We start from the raw sequence: 14,418 nt of genomic DNA, 5'->3' as shown, positions 1-14,418 counted from the left end.
TGAGGTCTGTTCCAACCCAAACCATTCTGGGATTCTCTGACAATCTCTGTCCATCCTCCTCTCACCAGGTTATTTTTGCCACCTGCAGCTTCCACGCCAGGGTTTTGTTTCCCAGATTTTGCTGCTTTCTCCTTTTTTCCTAGGGGTGCACGTTCCAGAGGGCATTTTCCTTCATCATTTTGTGTTTTGGCTTCAAGGCCTTTAGGAAAAAGCTGAGAGGAGTTTTTGGGGGGTTGGTGGTGGCAAACTGCAGCTCTGGAGAGGCAGGAGGTGGTTCAGAGGTGGGTTTGTCCCTTGTACACAGGGTGTTCATCACCTGGGCAGGACTTTACCTTTAGCCCTTCAAAGGGCTCTGCAGGTTCCTGTGTTCTGGTCTATCATGAAACTGTGAGGGTATTAACTGTGTTTAGCAAGATTAAAGATGGTTTTCTGGTGTTCCTGAGTAAACAAAGTGACTCCTGGGTGATCAATCCTGCTGGGTTTCACTGTTCCCATCGGGATCGATGGCTGAGCGTTGCCCTGGGGGTGGGCACAGGGTTTGGCTCCAGTGCTGGTGCCTGAAGGCAGGTTTGTTCCCACCAATAGTCACAACTTCAATCAAAGTCACCCCTGGCTCAAAAGGGTTGGCATTATCTGCTCCTCCCAGATCAATAGTGGGGGAGCAGTGGGGAACTACTTGAAAGTCCCAAACCTTTTCCTGGAGGAAGGATTCCCAGTCCTGGAAGTCCTTTAGCAAGCACAAGTCATTGATCTTGGCTGGGTGTCTTGAATTTTTTCTCTGCCATACAAAGGTTTCAGGCAACAGGTACAGGGTTTCAGTCACAGTAGTGTCTCAGCTCAGTTTTGGAGGGAAGAGTCTCCTGTAAAAGTCATTGCAATTAAAAGCTCAGCTCTTTGTGTGCACCGAGATCGTCCCTCTGGAGATGAGTTTAGTGTTTCCTCACAATGGTTGAAAATTAGAAGGTTTCCATAATATTTCAGGTTGTTACTCTCTCACAAAGACCCAGAGTGAGCCCAGCTGAGCCAAATACCTTCACCCTTCTTTTCAAGAACTAATGGGGGCTCAGACTCTGCTGAATCCTCCTTTTCAGCATCGATAGTGCCGAGAGAAGAGCTGGTTCCCATCCTCACCCTCAGCACAGCAGAGCTGCCACTGAAAGAGGCTTTCAGTGTGCTCAGAATAGGCAGATTTTGCTGTGAAACGTCCCTCAGTGATGCTGAGGGAGGGAAGCTCATTAGGGCACTGCTTAATTGAGGCCCTCTCCTCAGAATTCCATAAGGAAGCAGCAGCTCGGCCGGGCTGTGACAGCCCTGGGCTTGTCCCGCTGCCTCACAGCCTGTGGGACACCAGGAGCTGGGAAGGAGGTGACAGGAGATATTGCCACTGTTCATCCAAAATCCATCGGTGTGAAGTAACTGGGAAAGAAATTCCCTTCTCCCAGAGCTTTCCCTGGGTGTTCCCAGCTCCTTGGAGCTGGAGGGGGACGGTCAGACAGGCAGCAGCTTTGGATGTGTCTCCCTGAGATACTTGGACTGATTCTCCCTTCCCATGAGCTCCTTGGCCATTTTGTATTAGTACCTTAATTAGTTTAATTAGATGAACGTACATTATCTAGGGTAGGTGTTAAAATGTCCTTTAGGTGGGATTAAACATGGAAAAATTTTGTGTTTTGCTGCCTCTGCTCTGCAGAATTCCAGAGTTCTGGGTGATGTCACTTGTATGGAGGCAAAAGACCCTTTAATTAATTGATTAAGCTTTGCCTGAAGTAGTTTTACCTTTTAATTAATTGAATAAGCTTTGCATGAAGTAGTTTTTGATGTAGCATGTATTTTGACTCTTTGCTCCCAGTTTATTGACTAAAAATTGGAATTACTGGAGACAACCTTGAAGAAAAGGTGGGATTAAACCTGGAGACAATCTTGAGGAAAAGATAGGAATAAAACCTGGCTTTGGTTATTTTTTTTCCCCTCCCTGGGTGTGAGGAAAGCTGCAAATACTGGGAAGGCCTCTCTGGAGCAGATGGTGCTGGCACGGATCCCCCTCAGGACGGAATTCGAGTTCCTTTCCTGAGGCAGCTCCTCCCGGCGTGTCCTGCTGCCTGAACTTTGGTGGCATTTCTAGGCCCAGCTTAAAAATAGCAGAAGTATTCCCAGGGAATTGTGTTGGGCTGGAAGTTTGGGGATGATTTCTCACTTCCCCACCAACCTTCAGCCCGATTTTCCCGGTGAACGATGTTTTTCCCGGGCGATCCAGAGGAAACCTCGGGCACCTCTGGCTCCTGTGCTTCATCTCAGGGCTGGGAGACACTCTTTTCCTTCTTGTGTTCCTGCAAAACATTTGTGGAGCTGCTTCCCTCCAAATCCTGACCCTGAAAGAGCAGTTTTTGTTCTGGGTGCCAAGGCCGGGGATCTCCTCGGGCAGGGCCGCCCTGAGGGTGGAGGGGTTGCTTAAAGGGCTTTTTTGTTTAAAAACTGCAACAATTTCCCTTGGAAACGCAGCTCTTGTGGTGAAAATGGTACCTCTTCTCCCTCCATTTGTTTTGCTCTGGGATATTGTGCAATATTGGGATTTACAGTTGGATTTTATCCTGGAGTGGGCCTTGCGATTTTACACATCAAATTCCTTTGAAGGCTCCCTGGGGAAGAGCTGAAGACTTTGCAGCTCATTGTTTGGAAACAAATCTCCATAGAAGTTCCTCTGAAGAATCCTAAAAGTTTGGAGTTTCTAAAATTTCAAGGCAAAACTGTTTGTTTGCCTCTGAAATGAAAAATGGTTTTACCCAGTTAAAAATGGTAAAGGCAACCTTGGTGCCCTGGGTGTGGAATTTGTCCAAATTAGTGGGTTTAATTCCAGAAGGTGGGAGCACTTGCTGTCTCTGCAGTGAGTTCATTGCCACACCCAGCCATTAAAACACAGATTTAGCAGCGTTTTGACTGATAATTTTAATTTTTATTTTATTCTCCCTGTTTTGTTTTGTTTTCCCTGACACAGTGAGTACTTCTGGTAGCATCTGGAATACTGCTTGGCTAGTTTGAAATCAATTTAAATCCAAACACGTATTTTCCTTGGATTTAAAAGCCACTTTTGACAGTGTTGCTGCACTTTTTATTCCTTCACAGCCCAGCACTGCCACCTCCTGAGGGTTTGGGATATTGGCTGTGCTGCTTCTCTGACATGGAGAATATTTTCAGAGTTGTGTTTGCAGCTGAAATGCCACAAAAACATTTTTTTCTCTTACAAATTTCCAGCATAACCTTAAAAACACCCCATCCATTTTAAAAATTGTGATTTCATCCTGAATTGTTTGAGATTTTTTTTTTCCCCCTTGAAATTGTGAAGTAAATTGAGCAATTTAGCTTTTCACATTGCAAGATGTTTTGAAATTGTGCATCAGTCTTTCTTTAAAGAATTATCTGATACTTTGTTTTATCTATATACATTGCAAATACAAAGGATAATGAAGCTACCTTTAAAAAAAAAACCCCTAATTTTTGAATTTTTGATGTTGTCTAGCACATGAAAAAAAACCAAACATGGGGGAAAACTGTTGGTTTTGAACCTAAACTGAGCAGGATGGAGCATTTTGATGGAAAACTTCTACCCATTGAATAGATGCTGAAGGTGTTGAGAAGGTTTGTGACCCCCATCCTGATGAGACACACTTTGTGCCATGAGGGGGGGCAGATGTGAAGCCCATGGTCCATATTTAGCCCATATCCAATCTCTGGGATGATCCTGGTATCAGGACTTCCTGACTAAGTGGATTTTTTGGTCAGAACCTCTTCATATCCCCACTTACAAATATCCTCTTGGGGGAACAGAGGGGAGAAAAACTGTCAAATCTCCCCATCTTGTCTGTGAAATTCATTAAACCCGACATTTTTTAACCGATATTTTTGTTTCTTTCCCCTCTTCTTCCCCTCTCCCTTGCTGTTTTCCCCTCCTCAGCTGCCCCACTGGAAATATGGGGTCGGAAAACCCGAGCCCGCAGAACCCTGGCTGTAAGATCATGACCTTCCGTCCCAGCCTGGAGGAATTCCGGGATTTTGGGAAGTACATCGCCCACATGGAATCCCAAGGAGCTCACCGGGCAGGGCTGGCCAAGGTGAGTTGTCCCAGCTCAGGGAGTTGGGAGCTGCCTGGAGGTGCCTTCCCGAAGCTCTGGTTGATGTTGGGGGGGGTGGGAAGTTCTCTTGCTCGGCAGCAGTTGGATTTCTTGTCGTGCTTTGGGAATTTGTTCTTGGAATCTCTGCTTCAGTTGTGGAGAGAGGAGAGGCAGAGGAGTTCCAGCAGAGTCATGGAACACTCTGAGCTGGAAGAGACCCCCAAGGATCATCAGCCAAACTCCAGGCCCTGCCCAGGACACCCCAACAATCCCCCCCTGTCCCTCAGAGAGTTGTCCAAGAGTTCTGGACATGTTCCCCAGGGTTTGCTTTTGTTCTTCTCCACTCCCTGCCCCTCTTTATTTAAGGAGTTGGGGTTAATTTGTCCCCTACAAACACAGAAACATCCACAGCAACAATGCAGCAGGATTTCTGTAGGATCCTGGAATATCCTGAGTGGGAAAGGACCCCCAGGGATCATCAGGACACCCCAACAATCCCTCGGAGGATCATCCAAACCCTCCTGGAGCTCTGGCAGCCTTGGGGCCGTGCCCACTGCCCTGGGGAGCCTGGGCAGTGCCCAACCACCCTCTGGGGAGGAAGAACCTTTCCCTGAGATCCATCCCAACCCCCCTGGCACAGCTCCAGCCATTCCCTTCAGTCCTATAACGTGTCAACTTGCAGGATGTCTTTCCCTGATCCCTAAATGGAAGGCAAGGATATCCCTACCCCTTTCAGACATGGGCTGAGGGTGTTTCTATGGCCTGATTCTTTTGCTGAGGACACACATTGTGGTGGCCATGATCCTCAAGGGCTGCAGGTGTGAGGTTTGCAACTCCCCCTGAGTGTGGGATAAGGAGGGATCTCAGGTTTGGATATCTCTGTAGTGCCAGGAATGGCTTCCCACTGCCAGAGGGGAGGGTTAGGTGGGATATTGGGGAGCAATTCTTGCATGTGAGGGTGGTGAGGCCCTGGAACAAGTTCCTTCCCACCCTTATCTTTACACTCAAAGTCAAGAAACACTGTGAGAACTTTTCATGTGAAGCTTCTAAATTCCAGTACAACTGCTTGGAAAAACCCAGGACTAAGTGACTAGAGGGAGTATTTCTGTGGCCCTGTCACCACAGGGCTGTTGGGATCATTTGTCCTGACAAGGAGCTGTTAGGTGTGGTATTTAGCAGGGCTTAATAAAGCACAGAGGAGAAATAAAGCTGTTAGGCATGAAATAATTCTTATTTCTTCTAAAACATAGGTCACTTACCGGGTTGATTACGGTTCTAAAGAGAGCTGGCTCTTGATGAAGAGCTCCCAGGAAATGTTTCCTTGTCCACTCAAGTGTACAAGCAATTACCTACCAGGAGTCTGCCAGGGAGATTATTGTAATAAGGGTTGTTGGTGAATTCCAGATGTTGTAAAGAAATCACTTGACTTTTAGGATTAGTCTGAGCTTTTCATTCTTGTCCCTCTTGTAACTGCAGCTCAGAGCCTTGTAAAGGGAAGCTGAGCTCATCCCACCCTGGAGGAACCATAGCCTGCAACTTGGCCTCCAGTTTTTGCAACTTTGTTTTGGTCAATCCTTAATTCCAATTAGATTGCAAATATTGTACTTTTTCATCCTGCTGATGGTTCTCTGCTCTTGAGCCTGGGATTGGTAGCAGCTCTTTGGTTTAAAATTACAGCTTTTTCTTCCACATTCAGCCCTGCTTAGCAGCAGTTTTTCTGTGCAGCCTCCAAGAACTGAGGGAACAGTTCTGGGCATGTTCCCCCTGGTTTTCTTTTGTTCTTCTCCACCTCTTACCCCTCTTAAATTAAGGAGTTGGGGCTTGATTTGTCACATACAAATACAGAAATGTCAACAGCAGTAGCGCAACAGGATTTTTGTAGAATCCTGGAATATCCTGAGTGGGAAGGGACCCACAAGGATCATCGGGACACCCCAACAATCCCACCCTGTCCCTCAGAGCATTGTCCAAACCCTCCTGGAGCTCTGGCAGCCTTGGGGCTGTGCCCACTGCCCTGGGGAGCCTGGGCAGTGCCCACCACCCTCTGGGGAAAGAACCTTTCCCTGAGATCCATCCCAACCCCCCTGGCACAGCTCCAACCATTCCCTCAGGTCCTTTGAGCCTTTCTAGTTAAAAAAACCCCAAACAAATGAAACAAAAAACCTCCTCACAGCCTCAAGAAACCCCAAATGTCAGTGATCTTCTGCTGGAATGGTTGTTCAGGCCACTATAAAAGGTTATGGACTTGCAGAAATGCCACATGGTGATAAAGCTGCTGCTCAGGAGTCTGTGCAGCTTTGTGGGATGGCAGGGGAGAGAGGGAAGGTGTGTGCAGTCCCTCTGGCATGCAGCACATTTCCTTGGAATGACTCTGTGTCTTCCATCAGCACTGGCCATTCTGTGTGGGCCTGGACTCAGCACTGGTGAGGCCACCCCTGGAGTGCTGTGTCCAGTTCTGGGCCCTCAGCTCAGGAAGGACATGGAGGGGCTGGAGCAGGTCCAGAGGAGAGCAACGAGGCTGGGGAAGGGACTGGAGCACAAGTGCTGTGAGGAGAGGCTGAGGGAGCTGGGGGGGCTCAGCCTGGAGAAGAGGAGGCTCAGGGGAGACCTCCTCACTCTCTGCAACTCCCTGACAGGAGGGAGAGCCAGGGGGGGTTGGTCTCTTTTCCCAGGCAACCATCAGCAAGACAAGAGGGCTGGGTCTGAAGCTGTGCCAGGGGAGGGTTAGGTTGGATATCAGGAAGAATTTCTTTGCAGAGAGGGTGCTCAGCCATTGGAATGGGCTGCCCAGGGAAGGGGTGGATTCTCCGTCCCTGGAGGTTTTTAAGAAGAGACTGGATGTGGCATCAGTGCCATGGGCTGGGAACCACAGCGGGGTTGGATCAAGGCTTGGACTTGATGATCTCAGAGGTCCCTTCCAACCCAGCTGATTCTGATTCTGTGACTGCTCTGGGTGGGCTGTGAGCCCCCCTGCAGCTCTGTCAGCCCAGCAGGTGTCCTGTTATCCAAGCCCTGCAGCACTGGGATGAGATCCCTTCCCTTCACCAGCCCTTCCCTCAGCAGTTGCCTTTTGCCCGTCATGAACAACAAGTGTCATTCCTCCCTTTTCTCCCCCCCAATTCCAGGTGATTCCTCCCAAGGAGTGGAAGCCCCGGAGAACCTACGACGACATCGATGACATGGTGATCCCAGCTCCCATCCAGCAGGTGGTCACTGGCCAGTCAGGGTTGTTCACCCAGTACAACATCCAGAAGAAGCCCATGACCGTGGGGGAGTATCGGCGCCTGGCCAACAGCGAGAAGTACGGTGCTGTCCAGGGGTGTGCTCAGAACTGGGCAGGGGGGAGTTGTAGGGAAAGCTTTTCTTCTGCAAAGGGAAATGCAGCCTTGTGAAGTTTGAAGTGTTTGGGAGGAAAGTGCTTTTTCTTCAAAGCTTACACCCAGAGGCTCAAAAAAGTTTGTGCATTGCCGGGGTTTGGTGCGTCTCAGAGCTTTTTCTGGGAGTTGGTGTAGAAGAATTCTTCAAGGATTTGCCTGAGAATCTTCCTGAAAACAGTGGCTTGGGACTGAAAAAGGAGCTCTTGGTGTATTAATGGTAGTTCTGGAAAATGTGTTCCATTGCTGAGGTAGAAATACAAATATCTTGGAGTGTCTGAGCTGATATTGGTGACACGAGTGTCTCCTGAGCACACATTGGTGACATGAGTGTCTCCTGAGCTGATAGTGGTGACATGAGTGTCTCCTGAGCTCACATTGGTGACAGGAGTGTCTCCTGAGCTGATAGTGGTGACATGAGTGTCTCCTGAGCTCACATTGGTGACAGGAGTGTCTCCTGAGCACACATTGGTGACACAAATGTCTCCTGAGCACACATTGGTGACAGGAGTGTCTGTCTCCTGAGCTCACACTGGTGACACAAATGTCTCCTGAGCTCACATTGGTGACAGGAGTGTCTCCTGAGCACACACTGGTGACATGAGTGTCTCCTGAGCACACACTGGTGACATGAGTGTCTCCTGAGCTCACATGGGTGACACGAGTGTCTCCTGAGCTGATATTGGTGACCTGAGTGTCTCCTGAGCTCACATGGGTGACACGAGTCTCTCCTGAGAGCCTGGGGACCCTGCAGAGCACTTCAGTCAGCTGGGATGAGCCAGCTGGTGCAAACTGCAGTTCCATCCTGTTTCCAGAGTCACTTTTCCAGAGGTCTGGAGTACCCTGGGTTTTAATCAATACTGACATTGGGCAGTTATGGCTTTAAGATGAAGGAGGGGAGGTTTGGATTGGAGATCAGGAAGAAATTCCTCCCTGTGAGGGTGGTGAGGCCCTGGCACAGGTTGCCCAGAGCAGCTGTGGCTGCCCCATCCCTGGAAATGTCCAAGGTCAGGTTGGAGCAACTTGGCACAGTGGGAGGTGTCCCTGCCCATGGCAGGGGGTGGCACTGGATGAGCTTTAAGGTCTCTTCCAACCCAAACCATTCCATGGTAATGGAAGCTTTGAAGTTTTTCTGATCCCTGAGTGCTTCCCCTGCCTTCAGCTCCCCATGAAACAACTTCATCCCACATTTCCTTGGGATGGGGATCTGGTGCTTCCCGTCCCTGAGGGGTCTGGTGGAAAGGTTGGAAAGGCAGCAAATGATAGGAACCAAAACTGAAATGCACCTTGAGCAGCTCCTGCTCTGACCCCCCTGCTGCTTCCTAGGGGTTTTTCTGTGGGAATATTCCTTAGGATCTCTCACATCCCATCTCCTCCGTGTCCCTCCCAGGTACTGCACTCCTCGACACCAGGATTTCGAGGACTTGGAGCGCAAGTACTGGAAGAATCTCACCTTTGTCTCTCCAATTTATGGGGCTGACATCAGTGGCTCCCTGTACGATGCAGTAAGTGAAATGCTCCTCTTTTATTCCTTCTATAACTTCTTGATTGCTCTTTTCTCATTAGTTAATAATTTCTTTGATTGAGCTGCCCTTAAAAAAATAATACCTTTATTATTGTTTTTTCCCTCGTTACAAAACTGAGACTAAACTTTCCACCTTCTTCAGAGGTTCAGGATAATGGTGGCATAAAGGAAGCTGGGAAAAGCTTAGTTTTAGTAGAAAAATATGATTTAAACAAGTTCTTATGAAGTGGATGGCCAAAAATTATGGATAGCTTGGGTTTTGTTTCTTTTTTTAAGGGAATAAATAAACCAGAGATTTCTGCTGAAGCTCCTTAGAGAGCCAGAAAAAACCCCAGCATTTCAAGGAATTGGTGCTTCATCAAAAATAGGTTTTTTTTGATTCTTAACACAAATTATTTGTGTTTGGATTTGAAATTATTTGCATTTGGATTTTTTCTTTGTGAGCAGCTCCATTAGGACACAATGCACCTGCACACTGAATTATTTCACAATTCAAATGGTTTAAGCTTTTCCTTGGTGAAATTTCATCCTCTGCTTAAAGTAATTCTGCCGTGGTCTCTTCTGCTGGAGATGATAAAGGTTCTTCTCTTCTTTCCCTGTTTAGGCAGATAATTTAAATCTCTCCTCTGTAGTTTTCTTTGGAGTGGAAAGTGGCTCTTTTTTGGAGTGTTTTCTGATTGTCTGAGTGTGGAAGTGTTAATGTAAAAGTGTCTTTTTATTATCAGTGGGGTTTAATATGGAATTAATTGGAATAAGCAGAGGTATCTGAGGCCTTCAGAGCCATGGACATCACAGGTATCCCTAGGATTTGGTGCTTGGATGAGAGTATCTCATTCTATTATAATATAGGATTAGAATTACACTATAAAGTAGATAGACTATATAATATAAAGAATGTAAATTATATAAATTACAATATAAAATTATAATGTTTTTTAATATCTATGTTCCTTCCCTGGTGTGATCAGGGCAGGTGACATAATGAGACACTCCTTCTTTAGGAAAAGTAGCTCCTGCACTGAACTCCATATACATTGGGTTTCCTTGTATATGAGCAGAAATTAAATTTGAATTACCAATCACACCTAAAGATCATTTCCTGGTCTCAAACTGCTGCCATGGCTGCAAGAATTGAGGTGGGAGAGTCCCTGAAAGTCCTTCTCCCTCTGCATCATCTCACTTTTCAGCCACTTCCCTCCTTCAGCCCTTTCCTCCCTGCCCCTGGTTTGGGTTTTTTTCAGGCTGATTTGGAAAGTTTCAAGACTGAGCAGCCTGAGAAAAGGATTTGGAAAGTTTCAAGACTGAGTTTCAGTGTCCTGCTGCTCCAGAAGCAGCATCCTGGAGCAGGGAATGCTCCCATCCCTCTCAGTTTCTTCCTCACAAATCAAGGGCACTTGGAAAAAAGGGTGTGAAGGAGGCTCTGAGTTTCCTTTTGGACATTGTATCAGTCTTCAGGTTTGAGATTTGCTCCAGTTAATGGTACAAATTCAAATTCTCAAATTCATGTTGAAGCAGAGAAAAGCAAGTGTCAGATTTAGAACTACCTGCTGCTTTTTTTGTCTTATTGATAAAACCAGGACTGTCATCCCTGTTCTTTCCCTGAAACACTCAGCTGAGGGGGAAGATTTTGCCTCTTTGGCCACATTAAGGTCACATTATGAAGTTCATCAGGTGGAGAAAAACTGCCTGGAGTGTCTTTGGGAGAAATGTGTTTTACCATGAGTTTATCTTGTGTTTATTCACAGAATAGTTAATTAATTAGTGGGGTATTTTATAGTGCAAATGCCTCTTCAAAGAACACTTTAGTGAGGGGCTGGTGATCCTTCCTGCTTGTGGTCAGTGCTGGACATGAAATAAAGCTTTCTGGAAGCAGGTGGAATTCAGTGAATGCAGGTGATAACACCCTTATATCCAGCATTTTAAGGCATTGAAAGGAAGCTGTGGGCTGGGATTCTTCCTGAGAAGTCCCAAACATTTCTTCTGAATTCCAGGACGTGGATGAATGGAACATTGGCAACCTGAACACCCTCCTGGACATGGTGGAACACGAGTGTGGCATTATCATAGAGGGTGTCAACACTCCCTACCTCTACTTTGGGATGTGGAAGACAACTTTTGCTTGGCACACAGAGGACATGGATCTCTACAGCATCAACTACTTGCATTTTGGGGAGCCAAAATCCTGGTAAGTGAGGGCTGTTGCCCTCTGCTTGGAGAGCCCTGAAAAATCCTTTTCTCCAGGTCTGCCAAATTCCATCAGATTCATAACCTCTCCATTCCCTTTTTTTTTTTCTCTACTCTCCTCCTCTGCATTTAAAAGCAGTTTGACTTCCTTTCTTTCATACTGCCTTGCTCAGAGGGCCTGATTCCTGACTTTTAGGGAGACTTGTTGACATCATGATTAAAACCAGATTTCAACACTTGGGGGATTTCTGCAAACTAATGCACAGCAGAGCAAGTGGTGATGGGAGTGTGTGGATGCTTCAGATGCACTGTCATAGTGAAAGTCTGTTGTTCTTGCACTGTGCTGTAGGCAGGAAACATCTGTTGCTTTAAAATTTCCATTATTTAAATCCATAAATATGTTTACAGCTCCAGGGACAAACTAGGGCCAAGGGTTATTTTTCCATAGTCAATTTTTGGCACGGTTGCAAGCATCTTTTAACACTGTTGGTGCACAGGCTGGTTGAAAATAACTTTCCACAAAAGTAATCAATAGTTAAGGGTGAAATTAAGAACGTAGAGAAGTCTGGAATAAGTTCCCAGGAGCCAATATCCTTCTTTTTCGAGCAGTTTAAAAGTATAACCACAGAGACTTTGCTGAAGATCTTGGTGTGACTAATAAATATTGACATTTGCCTGCAAATTAGAGCTTAAATGTCAGAGTGGAGCTGCTGTCACTGTGCCCTGGCAGTGGCAGGTGAGATCCCATCCCTCAGCCCGATGAGTCCCTGGTGACACCGAATATCTCCGGGAATGTTGGTGCCTGTGGGCTCATAAAAGCCCTCAGGAACCAGGAGGCTTTAATGAATGGCTCTAATGCTCTTTTCCAGCCCTGGAAAGGGGGTGGAAGGAGGGGCTGAATCTGCTGTAGCATTAATGTGGATTTTAAAACTCCTTCCGACACGTCGGGAGATGTTTCCCGACATTCCCGATCCTTCGTCTCCCTCCTTCAGGTGGGTTTTTTCAGGATCTCTTGTGGTGCCTCTGTTAAACAAGCCCGAGTTGAAGGAAAGGATTTCTGGATTGTAAATGGGGTGTGAAATGCTCTCAGGAAAAGGTTCTTCCCTCGGAGGGGACACCAAAGTTTCAGCCCCAAACCTGCCCGAGCTCCGGGAGTGTTCGGACAACGCTTTCAGGGACGGGGGGAATTGTTGGGGTGTCTGCGCAAGGCCAGGAGTTGGGCTGGTGATCCTTGGAGGACTCTCCCAGCTCAGCATATTCCAGGATTCTCTGGGTTTAGATCCTGTCAGTTTTTCCTCCGGAATCACCCCGTTCCAGCCCCTTTTCCCGGTTCCCATCTCCACCAGGTGGTGCCGCAGCCCACGGGAAGCTCCTCATCCCCTCCCACCACATCCCACAGTGTCACCTCCAGCCTGGTGCTCCCTCCCCTGGTGTCCCCACCCAGCCCTGCTTATTCCAGGAGCTGTGGGAGCAGCTGAGCCGAGCTCTGGCTTGGGTTGTTCCCTCCTGTTCCCTCTCTCTGCTCCTTCCACCCCTGGGTGTTAATGGGCTCTGACTCACCCTGTGTGCTGCCTGGAATGGAGGGTTAACACTTTCCAAAAGTAGAAATAAGAGCAAATTCACCCTTAAAAGAGAAGCTGGAAAAGCAGCAGGAAATCACTGGCTGTTCTGCAAACCCACAGTGTGAGTAAAACTTAAAAGAACAGCTGCTAAATGGAGTATACACGAAGTATTTGTAGCCTCATTTAAACTGCTTTTCTTCTTGCACTTCATGCTGGTTGGTTGTTTTTTTTTTTTTGTTTTGGTTTTTTTTTTTTTTTTGGTGGTTTTTGTTGTTTTCCTTTTTTCCCCTTGGGTTTGATGGCAGTTTTTTAATGTTTAGTGGTTTTTTTGGAGTATTGTAGCTCTGATATGTGGATATCATAAGGATGTGATATGATATCATATCATAAGGATGAGAAACTCTTTGCATGAAGCTGTTGCCTCATCTTTACTAAACAGTGTTTTTTCATAGAATCCCAGAATGGTTTGGGTTGGAAAGGCCCATAAGGATCATCAAGTTCCAACTTCCTGCCATATCTTTATATTTGCTCTTGTTTCTGTGGGAAATAGGGATTGTACAGAGAAACAAAACAAACCTCCCAAGAGTAAAACTCAAAGCACCTTTGTGTGGCATGTTTGGGTGAAGAGGTTAAAAATCAGAAAGAATTGGAAGTTATAAGATGCAAAATTGCATCTGGCAAGTACCAGATTTCAGAAGTTCTTGGGAGCTCTTATTTTTGTCTGATCTACTGAGAATTTTGGGGAGAAGCTGGGGAACAGCTAAAATCCCCCTGAGAGGAGTTGAGGAGTTCAGTCACTGCTGCTTAGAGTGGGAGTAGAGAAGAGAAATCATAAAATCTGCTTGAAATTTTTACCAGGGAGCTCAGGTGTCGCTGCTTAAAAACCCAAGCAGGAACTTGCTCTGCACCTGCTTTGTTTGTTGGTTTTTAAATGCACTTTTCCCCCTGTTTAAAAAGGAGAGGAGGATTTTTATGCAGTGATTCTGTGTTTGTGCAGTTCTCTGGGAGTCACTGGTTCTCTGAACCTCCCCCAGCTGGGGGAAAAGGAGGATTTTGAGGACAGACCATGTTCTGAGCAAAGTGTTTTCCCGTTCAGTGGAGTTTTTCTTATATAAATGCCAGTGTGTGACACAGAACTAGATGGGCTGTGACAAGATGCCACTGCTGGTTTGGCAGGGCCTCCCTGCTGTTCCCTTAAGCATAAGGCAAGAGTTTGCCACTTGCCCAAGTCATTTCTTCCTTGTTCTTCACTGTGACAGCTCCTGTTAATGAGTTCTCAAGCTCTTCCCTGAACAAGCTTCCAAAAGTAAATCTGAATATCCCTTGGAACAGATCTGGAACTTTCCAGGTACCTGAGCAGCTCACCGTGTTCTGGAAGTGGTTGCAGCCATCCCAGAGCTCAGCTGGGGGAGCTCTTGGACTGCACTGCTGGAATTCCAGTGGTGCAGCCTGGCTTTACTCAAGGATGGCTCAGATGTTCACTCTGTTTTGCTGGCACCACCTCTGTGGAAATTTCCCAGCTTCCTTCATCCTTTTTATAGACTCTGTGACTCTGACAGTGATCATCTTGGAAGCACCTCAGGGAACAGCAGGAGTGTGGAGAGTTAGGAAGTCTACCAGTTTGGGTTCTGAGCTCTAAAATAAGAGGCAGAGTTATTGTTTGGCTG

The 14,418-nt window shown here is 46.8% G+C and overlaps 1 protein-coding gene across 2 annotated transcripts in view; it reads left to right on the top strand.

Moving 5' to 3' along the window:
* KDM4B (lysine demethylase 4B) overlaps nucleotides 1-14,418 on the top strand; it is a 95,102-nt gene that overhangs the window by 8,076 nt on the left and 72,608 nt on the right. For both annotated transcript variants that reach the window (XM_051810467.1, XM_051810466.1), the window contains exons 2-5: nucleotides 3,950-4,106; nucleotides 7,232-7,407; nucleotides 8,871-8,985; nucleotides 10,997-11,190. In XM_051810467.1, the coding sequence (XP_051666427.1) occupies nucleotides 3,966-4,106; nucleotides 7,232-7,407; nucleotides 8,871-8,985; nucleotides 10,997-11,190 (626 nt within the window). In that variant the 5' untranslated portion in view covers nucleotides 3,950-3,965. The remainder of the gene's footprint in view (nucleotides 1-3,949; nucleotides 4,107-7,231; nucleotides 7,408-8,870; nucleotides 8,986-10,996; nucleotides 11,191-14,418) is intronic.

This window comes from Manacus candei, unplaced genomic scaffold, assembly GCF_025592945.1.
Source record: "Manacus candei isolate 608988 ecotype Guabito, Panama unplaced genomic scaffold, ASM2559294v1 h1tg000078l, whole genome shotgun sequence".
In the NCBI taxonomy this organism is placed as follows: domain Eukaryota; kingdom Metazoa; phylum Chordata; class Aves; order Passeriformes; family Pipridae; genus Manacus; species Manacus candei.
This window is presented reverse-complemented; position numbering and strand designations above follow the sequence as displayed.